General features: G+C 41.1%; 2 protein-coding genes across 2 annotated transcripts; both read left to right on the forward strand.

The window, feature by feature from the left end:
* The first annotated feature begins 655 nt into the window (after nt 1–655).
* Nucleotides 656–7,220, forward strand: LOC146364763 (PAN2-PAN3 deadenylation complex catalytic subunit PAN2-like). The gene is made up of 22 exons (XM_084918292.1): nt 656–1,231; nt 1,325–1,494; nt 1,583–1,700; nt 1,822–1,899; nt 1,977–2,232; nt 2,374–2,662; nt 2,872–2,968; nt 3,095–3,205; nt 3,337–3,456; nt 3,550–3,678; nt 3,793–3,992; nt 4,118–4,260; nt 4,437–4,543; nt 4,640–4,738; nt 4,844–4,972; nt 5,229–5,366; nt 5,455–5,514; nt 5,605–5,853; nt 5,989–6,132; nt 6,231–6,410; nt 6,517–6,610; nt 6,941–7,220. Exons 1-22 carry the CDS (start codon nt 965–967, stop codon nt 7,132–7,134), a joined length of 3,372 nt encoding a protein of 1,123 aa, XP_084774418.1. The 5' UTR covers nt 656–964; the 3' UTR covers nt 7,135–7,220.
* A 12,103-nt stretch (nt 7,221–19,323) lies between these two features.
* On the forward strand, nt 19,324–26,244 carry LOC146364764 (PAN2-PAN3 deadenylation complex catalytic subunit PAN2-like). Its single transcript, XM_084918282.1, has 22 exons — nt 19,324–19,972; nt 20,066–20,235; nt 20,324–20,441; nt 20,563–20,640; nt 20,718–20,973; nt 21,115–21,403; nt 21,613–21,709; nt 21,836–21,946; nt 22,078–22,197; nt 22,291–22,419; nt 22,534–22,733; nt 22,859–23,001; nt 23,178–23,284; nt 23,381–23,479; nt 23,585–23,713; nt 23,970–24,107; nt 24,196–24,255; nt 24,347–24,595; nt 24,724–24,867; nt 24,966–25,145; nt 25,252–25,345; nt 25,676–26,244. The coding sequence occupies exons 1-22, from the start codon at nt 19,706–19,708 to the stop codon at nt 25,867–25,869; spliced, it is 3,372 nt and encodes a 1,123-aa protein (XP_084774408.1). The 5' UTR covers nt 19,324–19,705; the 3' UTR covers nt 25,870–26,244.
* Nucleotides 26,245–27,864: the final 1,620 nt, after the last annotated feature.

The following is a 27,864-nucleotide window of genomic DNA, read 5'->3' on the forward strand; positions in this document are numbered from 1 at the left end:
TCAGCTAGGGCTGAACCAAAAGTTGTATTTTTCATTAATTGGATGAGAAAATAAAACCTGTAAAGTTTAAAACTTTAATTTTATTTAATCAATGTTGAACTCTGAGATTAATCCAGTCAATTTTTATTTTAATTGTTACTGAAATGTTGAATTCACCGCTGATGATAATGTTTTTCATCTATATGGATCCATTTCCACAACTTTTTGATCACCACTTCAGAACAACAACTACCTGGATACACAGGATGAAGACTGAACTCTGACATTAATCCAGTGAATTTTAACAACAGTCACGCTAAAGGACCATTTGATTGATTAAATCATGGTTAGTTTGTTACAATATGTGTAACATAACTGTCGTCCAACATGCAGCAAATTTGTTGGAGAAGCTCAGAAGAATCAAACTCAACATCTGGTGCATCTCGGACACCAAGGAATTTGGTGCTTTTGACGACCTGTTGACGACGGCTGTTAATCAAGGTGTGGATTAAGCGTGCTAAACGAGGTCCTCCCAGTCTGATCAAACTCATTATCTTGGTGCAATTCAGAAACAACACGCTCAGGCAAAAGCTGGGTCAACCCCCCTCTGACACCTTAATGCGGGCTTAATGATGACACGATGCCCACGTCTCCCAAAGAATTCACACCTGTATTCATGTAAACTCAGCCACACCCACCTTGATTCAGACCCTGAAACCTGTGAGCCTAACGTTTAATGCAGGGACAGTCAACGACTCTTAGGACCGCCTTGAATCCCAGTGGAGGTTAAATACGTGGCTCTCTCCATCAGACTTTAGATCTGGACTCCAGTTTTCTTCATTTCAAGAGATCAGGATTAAACCTGCAAGTACTACTATTTACAGAAGTTCCAGTTCCTCTGCAGGCTGATTTAGCTGAACTCAAGAAGATTTTTGAAGCTCTCAACAAAAGATTAGGTGAATACTGGGCCAACCATCACAGGACTATGAACTCTCTTCACTGGACTCCTCACTGGTCTCCTCAGTGGACTCCTGGGGGACTGGAGCCCACCATGAACTCATATCTGAATCCAAACCTCCACCAAGACGTGAGAATGTACACACGGGAGCTGGCTGTGACCGTTCCTAAACCTGTGCACGTAAGGAAGGGGATTTTTTCTGAGCTGCACAGTAAAGTTTCAGAAGCTGGCATCCCCGTCACTGCAACACATTTTGACCTGCAGCGGGAAATGCTCTGGATGGGAAACTACACGGTAAGAGCCAAAATGATGCTTCAGCAGAGTTTGTTTCTTCTACATTCACCTTAAACTTTGCACTGTTTAATAATATTTGTGCTCTTCTCTTAGGGTCATGTAAAATCCTTCCTTGGACCTACGATGGCACGCTACTCTTCTTTCCAAGTGCATGCAACTGATGCCATCAGACACATGCAGAGTTTGGACACAGGCATGCTGTTCCTTTCTGAGTGCAACCTCAGATGTTACACTCGTGGAGGCCTCGTCATGTTTGATTATCGGTAAGTGTTACATTGACTGTTGATGACCTGAAGCTGTGAAATTATTCCTTATGTTACTGAATTAATGGCAATTTTTGGTGCTTTGCAGGATGGAAGAAGGAGCTGATATGCACAGTCTCCTCATGACTGATAACATGCTGCTCATGGGGGGATTACAAAACTATGTGGTTGAAGTTGACATGAACACACTTCAAGAAACTCAAAAAGTAAGACACCAGGCTTATGTTTATCAAAATCCACAACTATCTATGCTTACACCACTGGCACATCATACAACTGACTTCACAGCGAGTGTCTGACTGTCTGCTGTCTCGATTGTCCTTCCAGTTCACAGTGGAGGCACCTGGAGTGACAATAATGCGTCAGACCAATCGTTTCTTCTTCTTTGGGCACCCTTCTGGCAAAGTAAGTATCACCTGATTGCATCAGTTTGATGAGGTTTGGTTTATATCTCTCTAACACTGACCCTCTGCTGATAACAGGTGACCCTTCGAGACTTGCGCACATTTAGGACACAAAAGTTTGACGCATTTCCTGGCGGCCTGTCAGACTTTGATGTTCACGGAAACCTTTTGGCTGTGAATGGGTTCTCCAGCCGAGGGCTGAATGAACGTTTCCTCATGGTGTATGACCTCCGCATGATGCGAGCTGCAACCCCCCTTTGGGTGCATGTGGATCCCTTCTTCGTGCGCTTCATTCCTACCTACACGTCACGGCTCGCAATCATCTCACAGACAGGTATGAAGCTGGCTACAGGATTCTTTAGTCCAGTTTTCTGTAGCATAGTCTTACTATGTTTGGCCAAAAAATGTGACACACAATTTCTTTGTGTGATTTGTGGCTTTGCTATAACTGCCTGCATTCTGTGTCTTTTTCCAGGTGAGTGTCAGTTCTGTGAGCCCACTGGCCTCGCCAACGTGGCGGATATTTTCCACGTCAACACAAACGGCCACTTTCTCACAAGTTTTGAGGTCTCATCCAGCAAACAAGCCTTAGCCTTTGGAGATTCGGGGGGATGTGTGCGTCTCTGGTCCGATACTCGGGACGTTATGTTTAACGTCTACTCCAGAGAGCCCTGCGTTGTGGATGCACAGCCTCAGCTGACCTGGAATCATAACCTGCAGCCCTGCTCTCCCATCCCCACTGCCCAGGCTACACCCAGCTCAAGGTAACACAATCACTAACGAGACTGAAGAGTTTGCATTAGAGCGTTCATAAATATTGTTGTCAGATTCAATAAAAGTTTGTAAGATAATGTCGAGTCTTCCCCAGTTGATATAAATGGTTTGCTCAATATTTTAAAAGCAGTTCTCAAAATTAGAGTCTCATGTAGTTCCCATTAAAGGTTTCCATCTAAAACATGTTTCTTTTCAACAGATGGGCTCCTGGGATGGACCCAGAAATCCCACAAACTATTGAAACTGTTGGCTTCAACAGTTATGTGGAAAATCCTTACGCCTGCCCCTGTAACCAGGTATGTAAAAAACTTGTTGCTCTTTTAAACTGTCATTTTTACAATATTGTAATAAATTTACAAAAAAAGTTAAACCCATCTCCACATGGTGTATTTTAAGTTTTTTCCCCTGTTTGTTGTTTGCAGGTCCCTGCAAATAAAGAAGGGACACCTGGTTATTACAACCACGTCCCTGAATCTCCAGCAGAGAGTGATGAAGAGCCGCTCCTTCACACTGTTCCCGAAAAGTACAGAAAGGTTGGACTTGCTATGTTTCACCCTGGTGTTCATAGAGATACAGTTAATTATGATATGTAACAATTTCTAGAGTGTTGCTACAAGCTTTGATTTCCAAAACATGTGACAAAGATGTGTTTGTTGTGCTTCAGGTGACAATTAAATACTCTAAACGTGGACGGGAAGATTTTGACTTCAAACATTACAACAGGACCTTGTTTGCTGGCCTGGAGCCGCAGATTCCCAACGCCTACTGTAACTGCATGATCCAGGTAAGAAGCTGAAGATTCACAATGTGTACATTTAATTTTTAATATGAGACAATTTGTCAAATGTTCCATGGGTCTTTTATGTTTGCATCTTAGGTGTTATACTTCCTGGAGCCAGTTCGCTGCCTTGTTCAGAATCATTTGTGCCACAAGGAGTTTTGTTTGGCTTGTGAACTCGGCTTCCTCTTCCACATGTTGGATTTGTCACAAGGAGATCCATGTCAGGTAAGTTTCTTTCTTTCTTTTTTTTTCAATCTGTTGGGGATTGCAAGGCTCTTACTTTGAAATCTCATTTTGTTGTGACTGCCCAAAGTAACCTCTAATGTCTTCTTCCTTAAGGCCAGCAACTTCCTCAGAGCACTTCGAAACGTCCCTGAAGCCAAAGAGATGGGCCTGATCCTCTCAAACTGTGAGGAGACGACAGGAACAGTCGAGCTAGGTCGCTTAATCCAGAGATGGAATCACTTCATCCTCTACCAGCTCTTCCAGGAGACACAGGAGCAGGAGGATCCACGGGCCTACAGGACAACCAGGAGCAGGTAAAACACATCGTTGTTGACCTGCATTCTTACTGGACACTGTCCCAGTCTTATCATTATGTTTGTTTATAAATGCAGAGTTTTCCTTCTGGTTTCTGAAACTGTGATTTGTGTTTGTGTTGCAGTTCTCTGGGCTCCTCTGGCGACTCTGTCATTAGAGAGCTGTTTTGTTCTGACGTTGAGAACCGCAGCCTGTGTCTCTGTGGCATAGAAACAGTCCACTCCTCCCTCATGTCGCTGTTCAACATGCATTACCCCGACTCTCAAGGTGAGTCTGAGAGCACTGAGAGCATGGATATCTGTGACTGTGAATTACTCTGTCTTTGAAGCTTGAACTATTAATGATTACATAATGGTTTGAATTAATTTAGTTTTTGAATGAGCAGAGGGAAATATCTGCTTGATTTGATGTACACTGATATTCATTGTACTTTGACACTTCAGGAAAAAGAATAAAGGAGCACGACTTTGCTGAGATCCTGAAGAAAAGCATCTGCCTGCAGCAGAGATCTCACACATGGTGTGGAAACTGTGACAAGTATCAGCCCACAGTGAGTTACAGCTTTCATTCACTCATAATGACAAATCATTTATGGTTGATTGTTACCTTTTGTGCAGGGTAATCATTTCTTTGTGTTACACTGTAGGTGCAGACACGCAACATTCGACGTCTCCCAGATGTTTTGGTGATAAACTGTGAGGTGAACAGCAGCAAAGAGGCCGAATTCTGGAAGGTTCGGGCCGAGGTAAGCGACTGATTCACCGTGTTTAAATACAGTTAAAAGAAACAAAGAAACTAATGATTTATGTGTTCATTATTTACATGATTGCCCATGTTTCTGTTTTTATAGTACGCCTTCAACAAATCCATGCAGAAGACAGATCAGGATCAGCGTCACGTGTGGATCCCCGCCACTCTCAAGATGTCCCTCAGCAAAAGTCAGAGACTGGAGATCAGCAGCTGGCCTGAGGGCGAGGAGGTGAGGACTTTAGATTTTCAGCTGATCTTTGCACTTGAAGAAATAATTGAGTAACTTTTCATCACCAAGTTAAAATTTCACTTCAAAATTAAAACCATATTTCCAGGAGCAATATTTTTAAAACATTATTACACTAATCTGTAGATATTGAACTATAGGTTGGTTTTAGTGTTTTTGTTTCTGTAACACATGAATTTCTCAACTTTTGTGAAATGAAAAAGTTTATCTTACAATTATTTGCACTTTCTGTTACTAGTTAAGTGCTGCTGAACAGGCGGAGGGAGCTTCTCTGTATGACTTAGTGGTCACGGTGCCGCACATCCTGGACGCTGGCACGGGTGGTAATCTGGTCGCACACATCAAAGTGGGTGAGACCTACCATCAAAGAAAAGAGGTGAGTGACGCTTAGATAAGAAAAGTTTGACATCTGCTGACTACAAAAAGTTTAATTTTTAACATTCAAAATGATTTTATTATTTCAGGGAGTCTCTCGCCAGCAGTGGTACCTCTTCAATGACTTCCTCATTGAGCCGATTGAGAAGGTAAGGATCCTAGATAAGATTCCTGCTTGTTTATTCATGCTAACTTTAATGTGTGCAGTCATTTAAAAATGTTTCTCCTTTTGTTTTCAGACTGAGGCTGCACAGTTTGATGTGAGCTGGAAAGTGCCAGCCATCCTGTGTTACGCCAAGAGAAACTACCACACCAAATACGACCTCCGCAGTGAGTGTCAGCACAATCAGTCTGAAGTCAAATCCGACTTATATCGGACTGAGAAGCAGAGCAAGACAGACGCCACTTTCATCCCACTCACAGTCAGTGAGATGCCGCAGGCTGGTGACCTGGTGGGGCTGGACGCTGAGTTTGTAAAGCTCAGTGAGGTAAGTCTGGCATCATTAATTATAATATAGGATTAAAAACAATTTTAAATATTCCTAGTACATATTTTCAGTAGTTCAGCTAATCTAACTCAAGTATTTAAAACAAAATTGACCCCTGAATGTGTGCGTTTGCAGGAGGAAGCAGTGCTGCATAGCGGCGGCACCAAATCGACCATCATGCCCAGTCAGATGTCTGTGGCCAGGATCACCTGTGTGAGGGGTCAGGGGCCCAACGAGGGGGTCCCCTTTATCGATGACTACATCTCCACTCAGGAGCAGGTGAGAAGCTGCAGAGAGAAAAGACCACGATGACCTAAAAGAATGAATATATAATGTTTCAAGGATCCAGCCGCTAACTTGTCAATTTGTTCTTCCAGGTGGTCGACTATTTGACAAAATACTCTGGAATCGAACCTGGAGACCTGGATGCCACAGTATCATCTAAGCACGTGACCACGCTGAAGTCGACCTACCTGAAGCTACGCTTCCTCATCGATGCAGGAGTTCGCTTCGTCGGCCACGGCCTGCAGAATGACTTTCGTGTCATTAATTTAGTGGTACGTTATTTCATCAGTTTTAAATTTCAAATTAGTTCATGTAGTTTAGAGATGTGTTTTTTATAGATGTGCTTTGATTTTAATGTTTTTTATTTTTTTTCTTAAGGTTCCCAAAGATCAAGTTATTGACACCGTCCACCTCTTCCGATTGCCCTACAAGAGGATGATTTCTCTGAAATTCCTTGCTTGGTATTTTCTTGGTAAGTTAGTAGAAACAAAAAAACAAAATCAAATCCAAATAATCCAAATATGAGTCTGTAATCGAATTAAATCACATTATTACTGTGAGAGGGATTAGGATCCAAATATGTAAACTGGATAATCCGCTCATGTTACTGAAGTCAGTATAGTTCATGATGTTTTAGTTGTCATCAAACCCATCTTGGAATTAAATCTGAACAACAAAGTATTTAGAGGCTTTTTTGAGTTCATGCACTAAAGCGTACGTGTTAATTCCTCATATCCACACTGTAATCTGAAGCTGAACACTTTCATTTGAATCATTCCTGACCTTTTTTTCATGTCCACAGGCCTCAACATCCAGGGAGAAACCCACGACAGCACGGAGGACTCATGCACGGCCCTGAAGCTTTACAGGAAGTACCTGGAGCTGTATCAGGAAGGAGGGAATCATTACGTGACGAAGGTGCTCTACGAAGTCTACGACAAAGGCTTCCAGCTGAACTGGAAAGTCCCGGATTCGGATGCAAGATGGTCCGTCTGAGTGGACTGAAAGCACTCTCCTTCCACAGGTGCTGCTGTGCTTCCCTCTGTGATGGGACTGTGAGCAACACCATGACCTGAAGATGCTCGGGCTGCTTATTTTGTATCATATTTTATAGTTATTTGCTTTGAGTCAGTGACTCAGTTATTTTTATCATATCTAAATGTAAGCTTTTTATATCAGAGAGGTTTACAGGGGGGGAAGTGATCATTCAAAATATGAATTTGAAGCATTTTGTTTTTGTTTTTAAAAAAGGAAAAAGTCAAAATTGTTGCATGTAAATGAAGTCATCCTGAGCACTGTAAAATGTTTGTTGTTTGATACCAGGAAGTGGAGAATGTGCATGAATCCATGAAAATCTTGATTAAAACAGAATCCAACCACAATGAATTTAGTTTGTTTTTTTTCCGCCAGCTTCTGTGAAATCTGTTGCACTGTTCATTTTCCAGCTAACTTTTTGCAGCTTTCTCAGAATTCAGATCAACGTTCAATTTTTCAAAAGCTGTTATTTCTCTTCTATAAATGACACATTTAGCAAGTTTGAAAAAATTCCACAATATTTCACCTCGAGATCTTTAAAATGCCCTAACTGGTAAGGACTGTGCTTCAAGTGCAGCATTTACAGCCACCACCTTTGAAAAGTAGTAACTATACTTCAATAGACATGCTTCATTTAATAAAGCTTTAAGTCACATTTGAACGATTTTTTGATATAATGGTGCCCTCTGCTGGATGATCTGCACACTCTTACCGTTTCCACGCAGTTGTTTTTAAAAGTTTTTGACATTATTTTCATTGTTTTTCGGCTTGTTTTGTTTTGGGAACCATAAAATGAAATTGTTTGAGCTCCTTGTCTGGTCTTACCAACAACTCTACAAGTAAAACTAAACATACAGTTAGTAATGATCCAGGAGATATGTTAAAAATCTACACAACACAGTTATTTCAATGTTCCATGAAAGAATGTGTAAATCTACACAGAGTATAGTAATCCTGTTCAGCTGGATATGTGGAGGTCAGGAATGAATGTGTTGTGTAGTCTCAATAATATTAAAGCAATAGTGTGATCACAATACTGATAACTGGGAGGCTTAAAAACGAGCTATTACAGTCAGAGAAATATTGTAATATCGATAATAATAATAAAAGAAATCAAAACGAATATTTTTGTCAATATGTGGCGAGTAAGACAGTCAAGGCCTTTGAACCAATTCAAGGCTCCGAAATCAACAGATTCTGTGAGAGAGAGGAAGCATTTTTTCAGGGATATAAAAGTCCAAAGAAAGCCGTAACCTTTTCCGTGCCAGAGTATTGTCTAAACTTAAAAGTCACTCAGAAGTCACCAAACACTCAGGACTCTTCAGAAGATCGTGAAGTAGACTTATAACACTACGAATGGCTGGTGTGAAGCTGATATCCAGTTCCAGATTTAGTAAGTAGAAATTTCTTTGGGTGATGTACAGTGCGCTAATTCATGTGATTCATATACAAAGATGTAAACATTTAATTTCAACAATTCCCAGCCAAACGCAGCACAAAGCAGCGGCGTACACATGAGCACATCCGCATCCACAGCAACAACCAACATAACCACAAGTAACAGTAAATAATAAATATTGAATGTTACTGAGCAGTAGTGATGGGATTTCCGGCTCTTTTTAGAGATCCGGCTCTTTCGGCTCGGCTCACTAAAAAGAGCCAGCTCTTTCGGCTCCGAACCGGCTCTTCAGGTTGTTTTGTTGCTTTAATTAATTTATCATTAACAATAATATAAAATTATGCAGAAAAGGAATTACTAATGTAAAAAAAGTGGTTTTATTTATATATGTTTATATATGGCCCCTAGAGACAAAACACGTACAAACTCTAAAGCACATACAAACTCCAAAAAGCACGTACAAACTCCAAAACACATTTCTAGCGTTAACTGAACTTCCAAAACAGAGCTACCCAGATCACTTAAATTACACAATTGAAAGCATGTGTGTATTGTTTGTGTATTTATAGACAAGCACTCATATTTATTCAAATAATTTAAAAAAAAAAAGTTCATTTACCTGTTACTACCACACACCAAATCCGGTTGTTGATACTTTCTGGCTTGTGTAGCCACTAGGTAACAAAAGCTCAACACTGCGCCCTAGCATCCTGGAGCACTTCTGTTGTCTTTTGTACGCGATTCTGAGTTTGTACGTGCTTCTGAGGTTTTACGTGTTTTGGAGTTTGTACGTGCTTCTGAGTTTTTACGTGTTTTGGAGTGTGTACGTGCTTCTGAGTTTGTAAGTGCGTCTGAGTTATTACGCGTTTTGGAGTTTGTACATGCTTAGGAGTTTGTACGTGTTTTGGAGTTTGTACGTGCTTTGTCTCTAAGGGCCACCATAAATATACTTTATTTATTCACTCCACATAAAATGTAATAAATAAATCATATAATACAAAAAACAACTATTTACATTTTAAACTTTTAACTATTTAAATTTTCAGCTTTTTCCTTTTAAACAAATTTAACGTGAAACAACACAAAACACTGCAAACCACAACACAATTAAATATAAATTAAAATATTAAAACAAAAAGAAGATGCACATTCTCTGTCATATGGGCCTGCATGATTTCTGAATCCTTTATCATCTGCAACTGAAAATAGTGGATGATTACTATACCTTTCTAATGTGACGTTGTTGTCCCTCGCTCTTTTTCTCTCTGGCTCTGTTCCTGTGCTACTGCGAGTGTAACTAACGCCCCTCCCCCCTCTGCCCAGCGCAAAGTACAGGCCGCGCATGCGGAGTTTAGCGGAAAAAAGGGCGAGAGAGAGGGTGAGAGAAAGAAAAAAAAACCTCACGGCTCCCAATAAGGAGCCGGCTCACGTCGTTCACTTCAAAGAGTCGGCTCTAAGAGCCATTTAGTTCGCGAACGACCCATCACTACTGAGCAGCACACAAGTCCGACAACACACACCTGTGTGCGTGTAGATTCACAAGGGTTCTCCGTGTAACTGTCTAATAGTAGGTGTGGGGAGCCCTGCCCCCCAGGACATGAAGCAGGAATGGAGGAGATCAAGGCCCCAGACATCTACAGGCCCCCCAGAGCACGAGAGTAGTGTAGCAAAGTAACTGCGCGAATTGCTCGTTATTTTCTGCAGGCTGTGTGAGGCTGTGTCTTACTGAAGTCTGACACCGACAAGGTCACACTAACAGCTCCATTTTGATATTTGAATATCGTGGTTATGTTTTGACTGAGAGAAGAAAAAAAAACAAAGTAGACGAAAATTGCTCCAATTTCAATTATGGGTCGATCTGTGTGAGGATATTAAAAAAGAAAAGTTCATCTCAGTTTTGCTGTTCCATAAAATATCAGTATTATTTCTGAAGAGCAGAAACGGAGAGACAGAGAGGGAGAACAACATTTTGATCCCAACCCTCATATTTACCTATTAACAAATTTGCTTTTTGGTTGTGCAAACAAACTAAATACAGGTATGTTACTTTTCCTGGAGGGCAGCCATTTTTAAAAACAAGATGGCAGCTGCAGTGTAAGTCAGACTGTGTCAGACCTTCGTCCCATAATGATTCCCTCCTTCCTGATACAGCTCCAGGAACTTCCTGTAAAGCTCCAGGGCCGTGCATGAGTCCTCCGTGCTGTCATGGGTTTCTCCCTGGATGTTGAGGCCTGTGGACATGAAAAAGAATGATCAGAAATTATTCTCCTTTCTTTCTCTCTCACTCTATCTTTCACAAGCTCTTCTGGAAGCTTTGCTGATTTCAAATAACCCTTATCTTCACCTTACACTCTCTTGTTCGTGAGCATGGAAGAGCCTTTGCCTGCCCTGGATCAATTGTTTGGTCTTTTTCACTTATCTTCCTAACTTTGTAGAGTTGAAATGCCTGCTCAACGAGAGAAAGGCAAGATGACATTTTTCTTGCCGACATGCTTGTGGCTCAAGAAAAAATGAGTATCTGTGTTACATCATTTAGACATATAATGCTTATGAAACTACACATTGTGAATTCAAGAGGGAAATTTGTGTCACACGCTGAAGAGTATTTCATGGTTCTCATGGAGTGGTCACTTTTATCATGAAAGGCAAATGAAACTATGTGGAGAGCAGCATCTGATGAAGGCAGTAGATTCCATGTTGGTTGGTGGAGAGAGATCCTGAAAGACGTCCACTGTTAAAAATAAGCATCAGTGGAGAGACCTGAGTATGGTTTTCATCTAAAGCTAGTCCACCTTCCAGAGGTCGTCTAACTTCCAGGATTATTAATGGTAAACCAAATCAACAGTCAAGTATCTCTTGTCATTAAGTGTATTTTAAATGAAATTCAGCTTTCTGTTGGCTAAACAGCATATAGTACAATTCAGCACCTGGAAACACAACACTTACCAAAGAATCAGTACAGTGGTAGCTTAAGTCAAAGTGAGCCTGCTCAGCACATCTGTGAAACATCCAGCAAAAATCAGCAGCACAATCACATTCAGCCAAAGAAATATGTCTAGTATCTAGTGAACATGGTGGCAGAGTCTTTTTGGTGGCTGCCACTAATCTTTAGGATAACCTCCCCGATTAACATAAGAGCTGTCTGATCATTTTAAGACTCTGTTAGAAATCAGTTTACTCTGACTGGCTTTCAGCTTTAGCTGTTTCAGCTGTTTTATTGACTGTTATGTTTTTATTGTGTATTTCTGTGCATGTTTGTTGATATAGTGATCATAAATGTACATTTTTTATAGCCTGTACAGCAGGTATTTTAAATGAGCTTAAAAAATAACCCTAGTCTTGACTTCTCACTGAGTAACAAAGGCTTCCCCTTAGAGTTATTTTTCCTGAGCAGTAAAACCTGGGCTGTAAAGAAAACATGGCAGGGAAAAAGAAAAGTGTCTGACTGCTGTCAAGTGCTTTGTTTGTTTGATGTTGTTAGAAGTTTCCAGATCCAGATGCTCCTTCAGTCCCCACAGTCAAACCAACTGAGGCACCTCTGAGAGTTAAAAATGGTCTTTCAATGTGCAGCTGTTCTCAGAGGTGTTGCAATAAGGACTTCACCAAGTTCAGTGCAGTTAGAAGTTCACATGAATTTAGCAAGTTAGTTTCAACCTAAATATGATAAACCATGTTCTAACTAAAATGTACAGCTCTACCCTCATCATACGACAGGGAGAAGACACCAAAAACCAATATCACTCACTCATGAAAGGGAACAGTCCATGGAATTTATCTATCAGGGTCAACTCTATTTAGCATCAGTAGGAATTTGAATAATGGAGGAACCTTCATTTGGTTTTAATGTTATTGAAACACAAAAACTCCCAGGGCTTATGTGGCTGGTAAATTAGCCAACTAAATTAGCTAACTATAAAATTCTGGCTTGCAAAAATGATTGCTAGCTAAACCATGTCCTTATATTCTCTGATGCTAACTTGTGTTTTATGCAGTCACCAACACATTGAAATCTTTATGCTGATAGTGACCTATGCAGTATTTAATCAGGTCTCTGATACATGCAAAAAATATAACAAAACAGTGTTATGTATATTTTCTCACTGTTCACTGTCATATCTGTCAATAAAGTACTTGGTTGTGGTTAATATATACTGTGGTTTCCAATAAACCAGGAACTTCAGTTTCCTAGTGAACCTTAAACCAAAGGTTGTGACTTTAACAAACAAATCTATTTTCTGCCCGTGTGCACCGTGTTCACCTTTGGTTTGCTGCAGTTAAACTGCTCCAACAGGAGGACGTTTTTGAACCAGAGCAGAAAAGTTCTAAAGCTGAACGTCCATCTTTTCTCTCTCATATTTTCTTTTTATGTTTCCTGTGTTAAAAACACTACTTCTCAAAAACAGCAGTTAATATTTCCCAGCCGAATTGAACTCTAATCATTGACTAATTAAGGAATCACTGCAGCTACAATGTATTTTTTGGATTTGAAAACTGATGGAAAAAAAAATGTTATGCAATGTTCTAATTGTGTGAGCTGTATGATAGTCAAGAATACACTTAGTGCCTGGAAATACGCCCAGATTTCAAAAATATTTATCTGCTCATTATGGTAAATGGTCTGTATTTGTATAGTGCTTTTCTAGTCCGTAAGGACCCCAAAGCGCTTTACACAACCAGTCATCCACACACACATTCACACACTGGTGATGGCAGCTACATTGTAGCCACAGCCACCCTGGGGCGCACTGACAGAGGCGAGGCTGCCGGACACTGGCGCCACCGGGCCCTCTGACCACCACCAGTAGGTAACGGGTGAAGTGTCTTGCCCAAGGACACAACGACCGAGACTGTCCAAGCCGGGGCTCGAACCAGCAACCTTCTGATTACAAGGCGAACTCCCAACTCTTGAGCCACGATCATTTAGGCCAAATCTTTAAAACGGTGTCATTGCACACACATTTCAATCACACAAATGCAGGATTAATTATTTGCAGTATTTTATCTGATTTATTATGAGAATGTCATGCCTGATCATTTGTACCCACAACATCAAAAATGGGGGCAAAAGGGAGGAGATCGCGTTTAATCGATTATAACACGAGGTCAGAAATATAAGTGCTGACATGAGTAGTGTCCAGTGTTGGGTAAGTTACTTTAAATTAGTAACTTAGTTACATTACTAGTTACTTCTATCAAAAGTAACTCAGTTACTTCAAGTTACTCGTTACTTTCAGAGTAACTTGTTACTAGGGAAAGTAACTTTGGTTTTACTCAGAATTCTCTTGTTAATGTGTTGCTTCTGTAACTGGATACCCAGCAAGATTGCCAGTCTTCTAGCTTGCTTACTTGCCACAAGTGCACTGTGCCACCTACCAATAGAAAGGAAAAAATAATGTGCACATTTCCACGAGAGAAATCCCACGCCTGATTCTATCCTAGCCTGCTTTTTACATCCAACACAAAAACTGCAGTCGTGGTGCTTTCGATTGTACTCAGAACTCGGAAATTCTGCCTTCTGAATAGGAAGATGTAGGTAACACCAGACTGAAGATGAGCTGCATACAGAGCTGGACTGGGACAAAAAAATCGTCCCGGGCATTTTGACTAGAGACCGGCCCACCATTATAGCAAAAATCATAAAGCCTTTGAATGAAAATAAACACTGTTGTGACAGTGATGTACACTGTTCTGATGGTATATATGTATCAATCTATCAATTGTTTGTTGCAAGACTCAGATAATTATTTTTTTAAAAGTGAGACATTTTAAATGAGAATAAGAAAGTATTTCCTTGTGCCCCCCTCTCCCTGTTAATGCCCTACCTGCCCCCCTGGCAACACTTTGCTAGACCCGCCCCTGCACAGTTACCAGCTGTCAGCTACTTAGAAAAGGATCCTGGTGTTATTTGTCTCTCAGAAACAGTTCATCACTTCCCTTCAACTCATTCATGTTAACTAAAAGGTAAACCTGTTTCTCCATCACAGCTCTGATGATTCAGTAAGGACATCTCCTGGTTTCGTCTTCATGTTTCCCTCTCATCACATAACCAAACCGATATCATGACCAGCAGGTTTACAGCTGTGGCTCCAGCAAACATCAGCTGATACTAGAAATTAATATTAAATAAATTCTAACAACAGCTGATCAAGCTTAAAAGTGCTGCTGTTGTTTAGCGCGACATCCGCTGGTCTCCTCTTTCTGGCGCAAAGTGGGCGATAAATAAACAAGAGAGAAAAGCCGATCAGCTGATCATTGATCAGTTTCATGACTGAAGTAGAAACAGGAGAGGGAGGGTGAGAGGATGAGAGAAGAAGAGGCAGCTGTGCAGCAAAGACACAGAATAACTCCAGCTTTGTGTCTTTTTCATTGTAGCTGAAGTCCGGGACAAACTGTTCCTTTTCACCTAAATACGAAACGCGTAATATTTTCTCTGAATACGAGACGATTCCGTTTTTTACGGGATGGTTGGCAACTCTAATAATTAACCTTATGAACAAAATAAAGTTCAACATCAGTAACCAAAGCAGACGTGACGCCAGACCACCAACCTCTGACTCTCTCCCCCACCGATGTAGGAGCGGTGCTGAGCAGGATCAATGTCCACAAGGCTGCAGGTCCCGATGGCATCCCCGGGCGTGTTCTCAGAGCGTGTCCTGGGGAGCTTGCAGGAGTGCTCACAGACATATTCAATCTGTCCTTGGCCCACGCTGTGGTACCGGCCTGCTTCAAATCCACCTCCATCGTCCCGATACCCAAAAACTCCAACCTATCTTGCCTCAATGACTACCGCCCAGTAGCACTCACCCCCATCATCACTAAGTGTTTAGAGCAGCTGGTCCTAGCACACTTCAAATCCTGTCTCCCCCCCACCCTGGACCCCCACCAATTCGCATACCGCCAGAACAGGAGCACAGAGGATGCAGTCTCCATCGCACTGCACTCTGTCCTCTCACACCTGGACAACAACACCACCTACGCCAGAATGCTGTTTATAGACTTCAGTTCAGCATTCAATACAACCCTCCCCTCACAACTCATCAGGAAACTGAAGGACCTGGGCATCAGTTCCCTCAAATGGTTACTGGACTTCCTGACCAACCGCCCCCAACATGTCCGGCTGGATAACCGCTGCTCATCTACAATCACGATGAACACCGGTGTACCACAAGGCTGTGTGATGAGCCCTTTCCTCTACTCCCTCTTCACCCACGACTGCAGACCTGCTGATGGTTCCAACACCATCATTAAGTTTGCAGATGACACCACGGTGATTGGCCTCATCAGTGACAACGATGGTGAACTTCTATCGTTGCACCATCGAGAGCATCCTGACCAACTGTATAACAGTCTGGTACGGGAACTGCTGTGCCTCGGACCGGAAGGCGTTGCAGAGGGTCGTGAAAACTGCCCAGCGCATCGCCGGAGCACCACTCCCTGCCATAAAGGACATCTACAGGAAGCGGTGTCTGAAAAGGGCTGGGAAAATCATCAAAGACCCCAGTCACCCATCACATGGACTCTTCACCCTCCTGCCCTCTGGGAGGCGCTACAGGAGCCACCGGACTAAGACCACCAGGTACCGGAACAGCTTCTTCCCCACAGCTGTCAGAGTCTTGAACTCTGCCTCCTGACATCTGACCCACGTTAACACATGGACTGGACATACACACACCACAACCACCTACACACACACACAATGGACAACTGTACCCTCAAACACACAATAATAACATGGACTGAACCACCACTCACAACCACCACTCACAACCACTAGCACTTTATATAGCCTCTGTAAGAATTATATCTTGAGCTTGTGAAAGATAGACTGAGAGAGAAAGAAAGCAGAATAATTTCTGATCATTCTTTTTCATGTCCACAGCCCTCAACATCCAGGGAGAAACCCATGACAGCACGGAGGACTCATGCACGGCCCTGAAGCTTTACAGGAAGTTCCTGGAGCTGTTTCAGGAAGGAGGGAATCATTACGGGACGAAGGTCTGACACAGTCTGACTTACACTGCAGCTGCCATCTTGTTTTTAAAAATGGCTGCCCTCCAGGAAAAGTAACATACCTGTATTTAGTTTGTTTGCACAACCAAAAAGCAAAAACTCAGAAGACCTTTAAGACCTTTAAATAATGCATATTTAGGACCTCTGAAATTCAACATCCTCTAGTTTCTCAAAAAATGTTTTCCTTGCTGCTTTAACACAGCCTCACCTGTGATCTGATAAATGTTAAGATTCAGTTCAACCTTTGTCCCATTTATCCACATTATATTTCATAGATATGAACAATAAAACAAATTGTTTTTATTAAACAGACAAATTTTATACATAGTACATACAATTTGCAAATTGACAGAAATCCATGAGAATTAATTGTCAAAGTTGCCATTAAAGTCAAGCATCAATCCTTGCTCATATTTTTGTTATTGTACTTTTATGTTTAGCTGTGACTAACTGAACACATTTGTGTCCTGCTTTGAATGAAAGGGTCCATTTCTCATTTTAATCAGCTTTTCAGTCAGGTCCCAATTAGGCATTCTTTAATTGTTAATAGGTAAATATGAGGGTTGGGATCAAAATGTTGTGTTCCCTCTCTGTCTCTCCGTTTCTGCTCTTCAGGAATAATACTGATATTTTATGGAACAGCAAAACTGAGATGAACTTTTCTTTTTTAATATCCTCACACAGATCGACCCATAATTGAAATTGGAGCGATTTTCGTCTACTTCGTTTTTTTTTTTTCTTCTCTCAGTCAAAACATAACCACGATATTCAAATATCAAAATGCAGCTGTTAGTGTGACCTTGTCGGTGTCAGACTTCAGTAAGACACAGCCTCACACAGCCTGCAGAAAATAACGAGCAATTTGCGCAGTTACTTTGCTACACTACTCTCGTGCTCTGGGGGGCCTGTAGATGTCTGGGGCCTTGATCTCCTGCATTCCTGCTTCATGTCCTGGGGGGCAGGGCTCCCCACACCTACTATTAGACAGTTACACGGCTCAGGTTGTGTCAAACCAGCAAGTAAAAACATTTTTGAGACACTAGAGGATGTTACCCTTCAGAGGTCCTAAATGTACTAAATGTAATTGATAAATATAAGTTATTAGCCAGTAAATGACTTGGCAATGTTCGTGTAATACAAATATATGTATTTTATTTTTCCTGGAGGGCAGTCATTTTTAAAAACAAGATGGCAGCTGCAGTGTAAGTCAGACTGTGAAATAAAAGATCAAAGAAGACTTAAACAGTATTTAAATATTCAGGCTTTTTCAACATTTAGACAAATTGTGTTTGAAATTCAAACTAATCTGCTGCACACTTTCTCTAACTCTGCTGCCACAAGGACAGATACAGGAAGTCGCTCAAACCACATGAAACTAATCTTTATAGTATTTGTTTTATTTTACTCCAGGAGCAAAAGATGTTTTCCAAAAATGGGACAAACTGTTGTTTAATTTTATGGTTGGTGTGGTCCTGAGAGTCGTTGAGCTTGTCTTTGTTTTTAGGGTCACAGGTTTCAAGCTGGTAATCAAGGTGTGAATCAGAAGGGTTAAATGAGCCCCGCCTGGTCTCCAACAAGCCTGCCCCATAAAGGACTTTTTCTTTTGTTTCGGCCCAATTCATGTCTGTGGATCTTTTCTTTGTTAGTAACACTAAACATGTTAAAAGCTGAATTAAGGCTACACAGGGTTTATTTTCCTGAGTTAAATTCTTTGCTAAAAAAGTTAAAAAGCTTAAATTTTCATGTTCTATTGCTGTGACACGGGTGAGTGGGTCAAACGTGAAACAGGAAGTTGACCCAGAAAAGCACAGGCTGAGGAAAATGACTTAAGTGTCTTTATTGTAAGATCATAAACTTGTTATAGCTAGTTTGTTGAATAAACCACTGATGGAAACAGGAACATGATGAAATCAATAAAAGTGCTCATTTTTGTGTTTTTGAATGTTGGTTGTCATTTATTTTATTCACACAAATGCAGTTTGGACAAGTGCTGATGGTCCTTTGTTAATTAAAACCAAACAATCACCATTCCAAGGTTAATCAATACCACTGAAACAGATAACAGACAATAGCTGAAAATATCTTTAATCAACAGTCAACTATCAGCTTCAATTGAACTGACTCAACCAATGAGGGCATCAAATTTGGATTATATGGTTTCAGCTAGGGCTCAACCAAAAGTTGTATTTTTCATTAATTGGATGAGAAAATAAAACCTGTAAAGTTTAAAACTTTAATTTTATTTAATCAATGTTGAACTCTGAGATTAATCCACTCAATTTTTATTTTAATTGTTACTGAAATGTTGAATTCACCGCTGATGATAATGTTTTTCATCTATATGGATCCATTTCCACAACTTTTTGATCACCACTTCAGAACAACAACTACCTGGATACACAGGATGAAGACTGAACTCTGACATTAATCCAGTGAATTTTAACAACAGTCACGCTAAAGGACCATTTGATTGATTAAATCATGGTTAGTTTGTTACAATATGTGTAACATAACTGTCGTCCAACATGCAGCAAATTTGTTGGAGAAGCTCAGAAGAATCAAACTCAACATCTGGTGCATCTCGGACACCAAGGAATTTGGTGCTTTTGACGACCTGTTGACGACGGCTGTTAATCGAGGTGTGGATTAAGCGTGCTAAACGAGGTCCTCCCAGTCTGATCAAACTCATTATCTTGGTGCAATTCAGAAACAACACGCTCAGGCAAAAACTGGGTCAACCCCCCTCTGACACCTTAATGCGGGCTTAATGATGACACGATGCCCACGTCTCCCAAAGAATTCACACCTGTATTCATGTAAACTCAGCCACACCCACCTTGATTCAGACCCTGAAACCTGTGAGCCTAACGTTTAATGCAGGGACAGTCAACGACTCTTAGGACCGCCTTGAATCCCAGTGGAGGTTAAATACGTGGCTCTCTCCATCAGACTTTAGATCTGGACTCCAGTTTTCTTCATTTCAAGAGATCAGGATTAAACCTGCAAGTACTACTATTTACAGAAGTTCCAGTTCCTCTGCAGGCTGATTTAGCTGAACTCAAGAAGATTTTTGAAGCTCTCAACAAAAGATTAGGTGAATACTGGGCCAACCATCACAGGACTATGAACTCTCTTCACTGGACTCCTCACTGGTCTCCTCAGTGGACTCCTGGGGGACTGGAGCCCACCATGAACTCATATCTGAATCCAAACCTCCACCAAGACGTGAGAATGTACACACAGGAGCTGGCTGTGACCGTTCCTAAACCTGTGCACGTAAGGAAGGGGATTTTTTCTGAGCTGCACAGTAAAGTTTCAGAAGCTGGCATCCCCGTCACTGCAACACATTTTGACCTGCAGCGGGAAATGCTCTGGATGGGAAACTACACGGTAAGAGCCAAAATGATGCTTCAGCAGAGTTTGTTTCTTCTACATTCACCTTAAACTTTGCACTGTTTAATAATATTTGTGCTCTTCTCTTAGGGTCATGTAAAATCCTTCCTTGGACCTACGATGGCACGCTACTCTTCTTTCCAAGTGCACGCAACTGATGCCATCAGACACATGCAGAGTTTGGACACAGGCATGCTGTTCCTTTCTGAGTGCAACCTCAGATGTTACACTCGTGGAGGCCTCGTCATGTTTGATTATCGGTAAGTGTTACATTGACTGTTGATGACCTGAAGCTGTGAAATTATTCCTTATGTTATTGAATTAATGGCAATTTTTGGTGCTTTGCAGGATGGAAGAAGGAGCTGATATGCACAGTCTCCTCATGACTGATAACATGCTGCTCATGGGGGGATTACAAAACTATGTGGTTGAAGTTGACATGAACACACTTCAAGAAACTCAAAAAGTAAGACACCAGGCTTATGTTTATCAAAATCCACAACTATCTATGCTTACACCACTGGCACATCATACAACTGACTTCACAGCGAGGGTCTGACTGTCTGCTGTCTCGATTGTCCTTCCAGTTCACAGTGGAGGCACCTGGAGTGACAATAATGCGTCAGACCAATCGTTTCTTCGTCTTTGGGCACCCTTCTGGCAAAGTAAGTATCCCCTGATTGCATCAGTTTGACAAGGTTTGGTTTATATCTCTCTAACACTGACCCTCTGCTGATAACAGGTGACCCTTCGAGACTTGCGCACATTTAGGACACAAAAGTTTGACGCATTTCCTGGCGGCCTGTCAGACTTTGATGTTCACGGAAACCTTTTGGCTGTGAATGGGTTCTCCAGCCAAGGGCTGAATGAACGTTTCCTCATGGTGTATGACCTCCGCATGATGCGAGCTGCAACCCCCCTTTGGGTGCATGTGGATCCCTTCTTCGTGCGCTTCATTCCTACCTACACGTCACGGCTCGCAATCATCTCACAGACAGGTATGAAGCTGGCTACAGGATTCTTTAGTCCAGTTTTCTGTAGCATAGTCTTACTATGTTTGGCCAAAAAATGTGACACACAATTTCTTTGTGTGATTTGTGGCTTTGCTATAACTGCCTGCATTCTGTGTCTTTTTCCAGGTGAGTGTCAGTTCTGTGAGCCCACTGGCCTCGCCAACGTGGCGGATATTTTCCACGTCAACACAAACGGCCACTTTCTCACAAGTTTTGAGGTCTCATCCAGCAAACAAGCCTTAGCCTTTGGAGATTCGGGGGGATGTGTGCGTCTCTGGTCCGATACTCGGGACGTTATGTTTAACGTCTACTCCAGAGAGCCCTGCGTTGTGGATGCACAGCCTCAGCTGACCTGGAATCATAACCTGCAGCCCTGCTCTCCCATCCCCACTGCCCAGGCTACACCCAGCTCAAGGTAACACAATCACTAACGAGACTGAAGAGTTTGCATTAGAGCGTTCATAAATATTGTTGTCAGATTCAATAAAAGTTTGTAAGATAATGTCGAGTCTTCCCCAGTTGATATAAATGGTTTGCTCAATATTTTAAAAGCAGTTCTCAAAATTAGAGTCTCATGTAGTTCCCATTAAAGGTTTCCATCTAAAACATGTTTCTTTTCAACAGATGGGCTCCTGGGATGGACCCAGAAATCCCACAAACTATTGAAACTGTTGGCTTCAACAGTTATGTGGAAAATCCTTACGCCTGCCCCTGTAACCAGGTATGTAAAAAACTTGTTGCTCTTTTAAACTGTCATTTTTACAATATTGTAATAAATTTACAAAAAAAGTTAAACCCATCTCCACGTGATGTATTTTAAGTTTTTTCCCCTGTTTGTTGTTTGCAGGTCCCTGCAAATAAAGAAGGGACACCTGGTTATTACAACCACGTCCCTGAATCTCCAGCAGAGAGTGATGAAGAGCCGCTCCTTCACACTGTTCCCGAAAAGTACAGAAAGGTTGGACTTGCTATGTTTCACCCTGGTGTTCATAGAGATACAGTTAATTATGATATGTAACAATTTCTAGAGTGTTGCTACAAGCTTTGATTTCCAAAACATGTGACAAAGATGTGTTTGTTGTGCTTCAGGTGACAATTAAATACTCTAAACGTGGACGGGAAGATTTTGACTTCAAACATTACAACAGGACCTTGTTTGCTGGCCTGGAGCCGCAGATTCCCAACGCCTACTGTAACTGCATGATCCAGGTAAGAAGCTGAAGATTCACAATGTGTACATTTAATTTTTAATATGAGACAATTTGTCAAATGTTCCATGGGTCTTTTATGTTTGCATCTTAGGTGTTATACTTCCTGGAGCCAGTTCGCTGCCTTGTTCAGAATCATTTGTGCCACAAGGAGTTTTGTTTGGCTTGTGAACTCGGCTTCCTCTTCCACATGTTGGATTTGTCACAAGGAGATCCATGTCAGGTAAGTTTCTTTCTTTCTTTTTTTTTCAATCTGTTGGGGATTGCAAGGCTCTTACTTTGAAATCTCATTTTGTTGTGACTGCCCAAAGTAACCTCTAATGTCTTCTTCCTTAAGGCCAGCAACTTCCTCAGAGCACTTCGAAACGTCCCTGAAGCCAAAGAGATGGGCCTGATCCTCTCAAACTGTGAGGAGACGACAGGAACAGTCGAGCTAGGTCGCATAATCCAGAGATGGAATCACTTCATCCTCTACCAGCTCTTCCAGGAGACACAGGAGCAGGAGGATCCACGGGCCTACAGGACGACCAGGAGCAGGTAAAACACATCGTTGTTGACCTGCATTCTTACTGGACACTGTCCCAGTCTCATCATTATGTTTGTTTATAAATGCAGAGTTTTTCTTCTGGTTTCTGAAACTGTGATTTGTGTTTGTGTTGCAGTTCTCTGGGCTCCTCTGGCGACTCTGTCATTAGAGAGCTGTTTTGTTCTGACGTTGAGAACCGCAGCCTGTGTCTCTGTGGCATAGAAACAGTCCACTCCTCCCTCATGTCGCTGTTCAACATGCATTACCCCGACTCTCAAGGTGAGTCTGAGAGCACTGAGAGCATGGATATCTGTGACTGTGAATTACTCTGTCTTTGAAGCTTGAACTATTAATGATTACATAATGGTTTGAATTAATTTAGTTTTTGAATGAGCAGAGGGAAATATCTGCTTGATTTGATGTACACTGATATTCATTGTACTTTGACACTTCAGGAAAAAGAATAAAGGAGCACGACTTTGCTGAGATCCTGAAGAAAAGCATCTGCCTGCAGCAGAGATCTCACACATGGTGTGGAAACTGTGACAAGTATCAGCCCACAGTGAGTTACAGCTTTCATTCACTCATAATGACAAATCATTTATGGTTGATTGTTACCTTTTGTGCAGGGTAATCATTTCTTTGTGTTACACTGTAGGTGCAGACACGCAACATTCGACATCTCCCAGATGTTTTGGTGATAAACTGTGAGGTGAACAGCAGCAAAGAGGCCGAATTCTGGAAGGTTCAGGCCGAGGTAAGCGACTGATTCACCGTGTTTAAATACAGTTAAAAGAAACAAAGAAACTAATGATTTATGTGTTCATTATTTACATGATTGCCCATGTTTCTGTTTTTATAGTACGCCTTCAACAAATCCATGCAGAAGACAGATCAGGATCAGCGTCACGTGTGGATCCCCGCCACTCTCAAGATGTCCCTCAGCAAAAGTCAGAGACTGGAGATCAGCAGCTGGCCTGAGGGCGAGGAGGTGAGGACTTTAGATTTTCAGCTGATCTTTGCACTTGAAGAAATAATTGAGCAACTTTTCATCACCAAGTTAAAATTTGACTTCAAAATTAAAACCATATTTCCAGGAGCAATATTTTTAAAACATTATTACACTAATCTGTAGATATTGAACTATAGGTTGGTTTTAGTGTTTTTGTTTCTGTAACACATGAATTTCTCAACTTTTGTGAAATGAAAAAGTTTATCTTACAATTATTTGCACTTTCTGTTACTAGTTAAGTGCTGCTGAACAGGCGGAGGGAGCTTCTCTGTATGACTTAGTGGTCACGGTGCCGCACATCCTGGATGCTGGCACGGGTGGTAATCTGGTCGCACACATCAAAGTGGGTGAGACCTACCATCAAAGAAAAGAGGTGAGTGACGCTTAGATAAGAAAAGTTTGACATCTGCTGACTACAAAAAGTTTAATTTTTAACATTCAAAATGATTTTATTATTTCAGGGAGTCTCTCGCCAGCAGTGGTACCTCTTCAATGACTTCCTCATTGAGCCGATTGAGAAGGTAAGGATCCTAGATAAGATTCCTGCTTGTTTATTCATGCTAACCTTAATTTGTGCAGTCATTTAAAAGATGTTTCTCCTTTTGTTTTCAGACTGAGGCTGCACAGTTTGATGTGAGCTGGAAAGTGCCAGCCATCCTGTGTTACGCCAAGAGAAACTACCACACCAAATACGACCTCCGCAGTGAGTGTCAGCACAATCAGTCTGAAGTCAAATCAGACTTATATCGGACTGAGAAGCAGAGCAAGACAGACGCCACTTTCATCCCACTCACAGTCAGTGAGATGCCGCAGGCTGGTGACCTGGTGGGGCTGGACGCTGAGTTTGTAAAGCTCAGTGAGGTAAGTCTGGCATCATTAATTATAATATAGGATTAAAAACAATTTTAAATATTCCTATTTTCAGTAGTTCACCTAATCTGACTCAAGTATTTAAAACAAAATTGAGCCCTGAATGTGTGCGTTTGCAGGAGGAAGCAGTGCTGCATAGCGGCGGCACCAAATCGACCATCATGCCCAGTCAGATGTCTGTGGCCAGGATCACCTGTGTGAGGGGTCAGGGGCCCAACGAGGGGGTCCCCTTTATCGATGACTACATCTCCACTCAGGAGCAGGTGAGAAGCTGCAGAGAGAAAAGACCACGATGACCTAAAAGAATGAATATATAATGTTTCAAGGATCCACCCGCTAACTTGTCAATTTGTTCTTCCAGGTGGTCGACTATTTGACAAAATACTCTGGAATCGAACCTGGAGACCTGGATGCCACAGTATCATCTAAGCACGTGACCACGCTGAAGTCGACCTACCTGAAGCTACGCTTCCTCATCGATGCAGGAGTTCGCTTCGTCGGCCACGGCCTGCAGAATGACTTTCGTGTCATTAATTTAGTGGTACGTTATTTCATCAGTTTTAAATTTCAAATTAGTTCATGTAGTTTAGAGATGTGTTTTTTATAGATGTGCTTTGATTTTAATGTTTTTTATTTTTTTTCTTAAGGTTCCCAAAGATCAAGTTATTGACACCGTCCACCTCTTCCGATTGCCCTACAAGAGGATGATTTCTCTGAAATTCCTTGCTTGGTATTTTCTTGGTAAGTTAGTAGAAACAAAAAAACAAAATCAAATCCAAATGATCCAAATATGAGTCTGTAATCGAATTAAATCACATTATTACTGTGAGAGGGATTAGGATCCAAATATGTAAACTGGATAATCCGCTCATGTTACTGAAGTCAGTATAGTTCATGATGTTTTAGTTGTCATCAAACCCATCTTGGAATTAAATCTGAACAACAAAGTATTTAGAGGCTTTTTTGAGTTCACGCACTAAAGCGTACGTGTTAATTCCTCATATCCACACTGTAATCTGAAGCTGAACACTTTCATTTGAATCATTCCTGACCTTTTTTTCATGTCCACAGGCCTCAACATCCAGGGAGAAACCCACGACAGCACGGAGGACTCATGCACGGCCCTGAAGCTTTACAGGAAGTACCTGGAGCTGTATCAGGAAGGAGGGAATCATTACGTGACGAAGGTGCTCTACGAAGTCTACGACAAAGGCTTCCAGCTGAACTGGAAAGTCCCGGATTCGGATGCAAGATGGTCCGTCTGAGTGGACTGAAAGCACTCTCCTTCCACAGGTGCTGCTGTGCTTCCCTCTGTGATGGGACTGTGAGCAACACCATGACCTGAAGATGCTCGGGCTGCTTATTTTGTATCATATTTTATAGTTATTTGCTTTGAGTCAGTGACTCAGTTATTTTTATCATATCTAAATGTAAGCTTTTTATATCAGAGAGGTTTACAGGGGGGAAAGTGATCATTCAAAATATGAATTTGAAGCATTTTGTTTTTGTTTTTAAAAAAGGAAAAAGTCAAAATTGTTGCATGTAAATGAAGTCATCCTGAGCACTGTAAAATGTTTGTTGTTTGATACCAGGAAGTGGAGAATGTGCATGAATCCATGAAAATCTTGATTAAAACAGAATCCAACCACAATGAATTTAGTTTGTTTTTTTTCCGCCAGCTTCTGTGAAATCTGTTGCACTGTTTATTTTCCAGCTAACTTTTTGCAGCTTTCTCAGAATTCAGATCAACGTTCAATTTTTCAAAAGCTGTTATTTCTCTTCTATAAATGACACATTTAGCAAGTTTGAAAAAATTCCACAATATTTCACCTCGAGATCTTTAAAATGCCCTAACTGGTAAGGACTGTGCTTCAAGTGCAGCATTTACAGCCACCACCTTTGAAAAGTAGTAACTATACTTTAATAAACATGCTTCATTTAATAAAGCTTTAAGTCATATTTGAACGATTTTTTGATATAATGGTGCCCTCTGCTGGATGATCTGCACACTCTTACCGTTTCCACATAGTTGTTTTTAAAAGTTTTTGACATTATTTTCATTGTTTTTCGGCTTGTTTTGTTTTGGGAACCATAAAATGAAATTGTTTGAGCTCCTTGTCTGGTCTTACCAACAACTCTACAAGTAAAACTAAACATACAGTTAGTAATGATCCAGGAGATATGTTAAAAATCTACACAACACAATTATTTCAATGTTCCATGAAAGAATGTGTAAATCTACACAGAGTATAGTAATCCTGTTCAGCTGGATATGTGGAGGTCAGGAATGAATGTGTTGTGTAGTCTCAATAATATTAAAGCAATAGTGTGATCACAATACTGATAACTGGGAGGCTTAAAAACGAGCTATTACAGTCAGAGAAATATTGTAATATCAATAATAATAATAAAAGAAATCAAAACGAATATTTTTGTCAATATGTGGCGAGTAAGACAGTCAAGGCCTTTGAACCAATTCAAGGCTCCGAAATCAACAGATTCTGTGAGAGAGAGGAAGCATTTTTTCAGGGATATAAAAGTCCAAAGAAAGCCGTAACCTTTTCCGTGCCAGAGTATTGTTTAAACTTAAAAGTCACTCAGAAGTCACCAAACACTCAGGACTCTTCAGAAGATCGTGAAGTAGACTTATAACACTACAAATGGCTGGTGTGAAGCTGATATCCAGGTCCAGATTTAGTAAGTAGAAATTTCTTTGGGTGATGTACAGTGCGCTAATTCATGTGATTCATATACAAAGATGTAAACATTTAATTTCAACAATTCCCAGCCAAACGCAGCGCAAAGCAGCGGCGTACACATGAGCACATCCGCATCCACAGCAACAACCAACATAACCACAAGTAACAGTAAATAATAAATATTGAATGTTACTGGGCAGTAGTGATGGGATTTCCGGCTCTTTTTAGAGATCCGGCTCTTTCGGCTCGGCTCACTAAAAAGAGCCGGCTCTTTCGGCTCCGAACCGGCTCTTCAGGTTGTTTTGTTGCTTTAATTAATTTATCATTAACAATAATATAAAATTATGCAGAAAAGGAATTACTAATGTAAAAAAAGTGGTTTTATTTATATATGTTTATATATGGCCCCTAGAGACAAAACACGTACAAACTCTAAAGCACATACAAACTCCAAAAAGCACGTACAAACTCCAAAACACATTTCTAGCGTTAACTGAACTTCCAAAACAGAGCTACCCAGATCACTTAAATTACACAATTGAAAGCATGTGTGTATTGTTT

The sequence above is a fragment of the Perissodus microlepis genome, chromosome 20 (assembly GCF_051167445.1).
Source record: "Perissodus microlepis isolate ML-2025 ecotype Zambia chromosome 20, ASM5116744v1, whole genome shotgun sequence".
NCBI classification, from domain to species: domain Eukaryota; kingdom Metazoa; phylum Chordata; class Actinopteri; order Cichliformes; family Cichlidae; genus Perissodus; species Perissodus microlepis.

What these genes read in the sequence shown, in the direction of transcription:
- LOC146364763 (XM_084918292.1), top strand. Translation starts at nt 965, where the DNA reads ATGAACTCTCTTCACTGGACTCCTCACTGGTCTCCTCAGTGGACTCCT. An exon ending in TCTGGATGGGAAACTACACG is followed by an intron (nt 1,232 to 1,324) that starts GTAAGAGCCAAA and finishes CTCTTCTCTTAG; the next exon opens with GGTCATGTAAAATCCTTCCT. An exon ending in GCTGGCCTGAGGGCGAGGAG is followed by an intron (nt 4,973 to 5,228) that starts GTGAGGACTTTA and finishes TTCTGTTACTAG; the next exon opens with TTAAGTGCTGCTGAACAGGC.
- LOC146364764 (XM_084918282.1), top strand. Translation starts at nt 19,706, where the DNA reads ATGAACTCTCTTCACTGGACTCCTCACTGGTCTCCTCAGTGGACTCCT. An exon ending in ACGCCTGCCCCTGTAACCAG is followed by an intron (nt 21,710 to 21,835) that starts GTATGTAAAAAA and finishes TGTTGTTTGCAG; the next exon opens with GTCCCTGCAAATAAAGAAGG. An exon ending in AGTTTGTAAAGCTCAGTGAG is followed by an intron (nt 24,596 to 24,723) that starts GTAAGTCTGGCA and finishes GTGCGTTTGCAG; the next exon opens with GAGGAAGCAGTGCTGCATAG.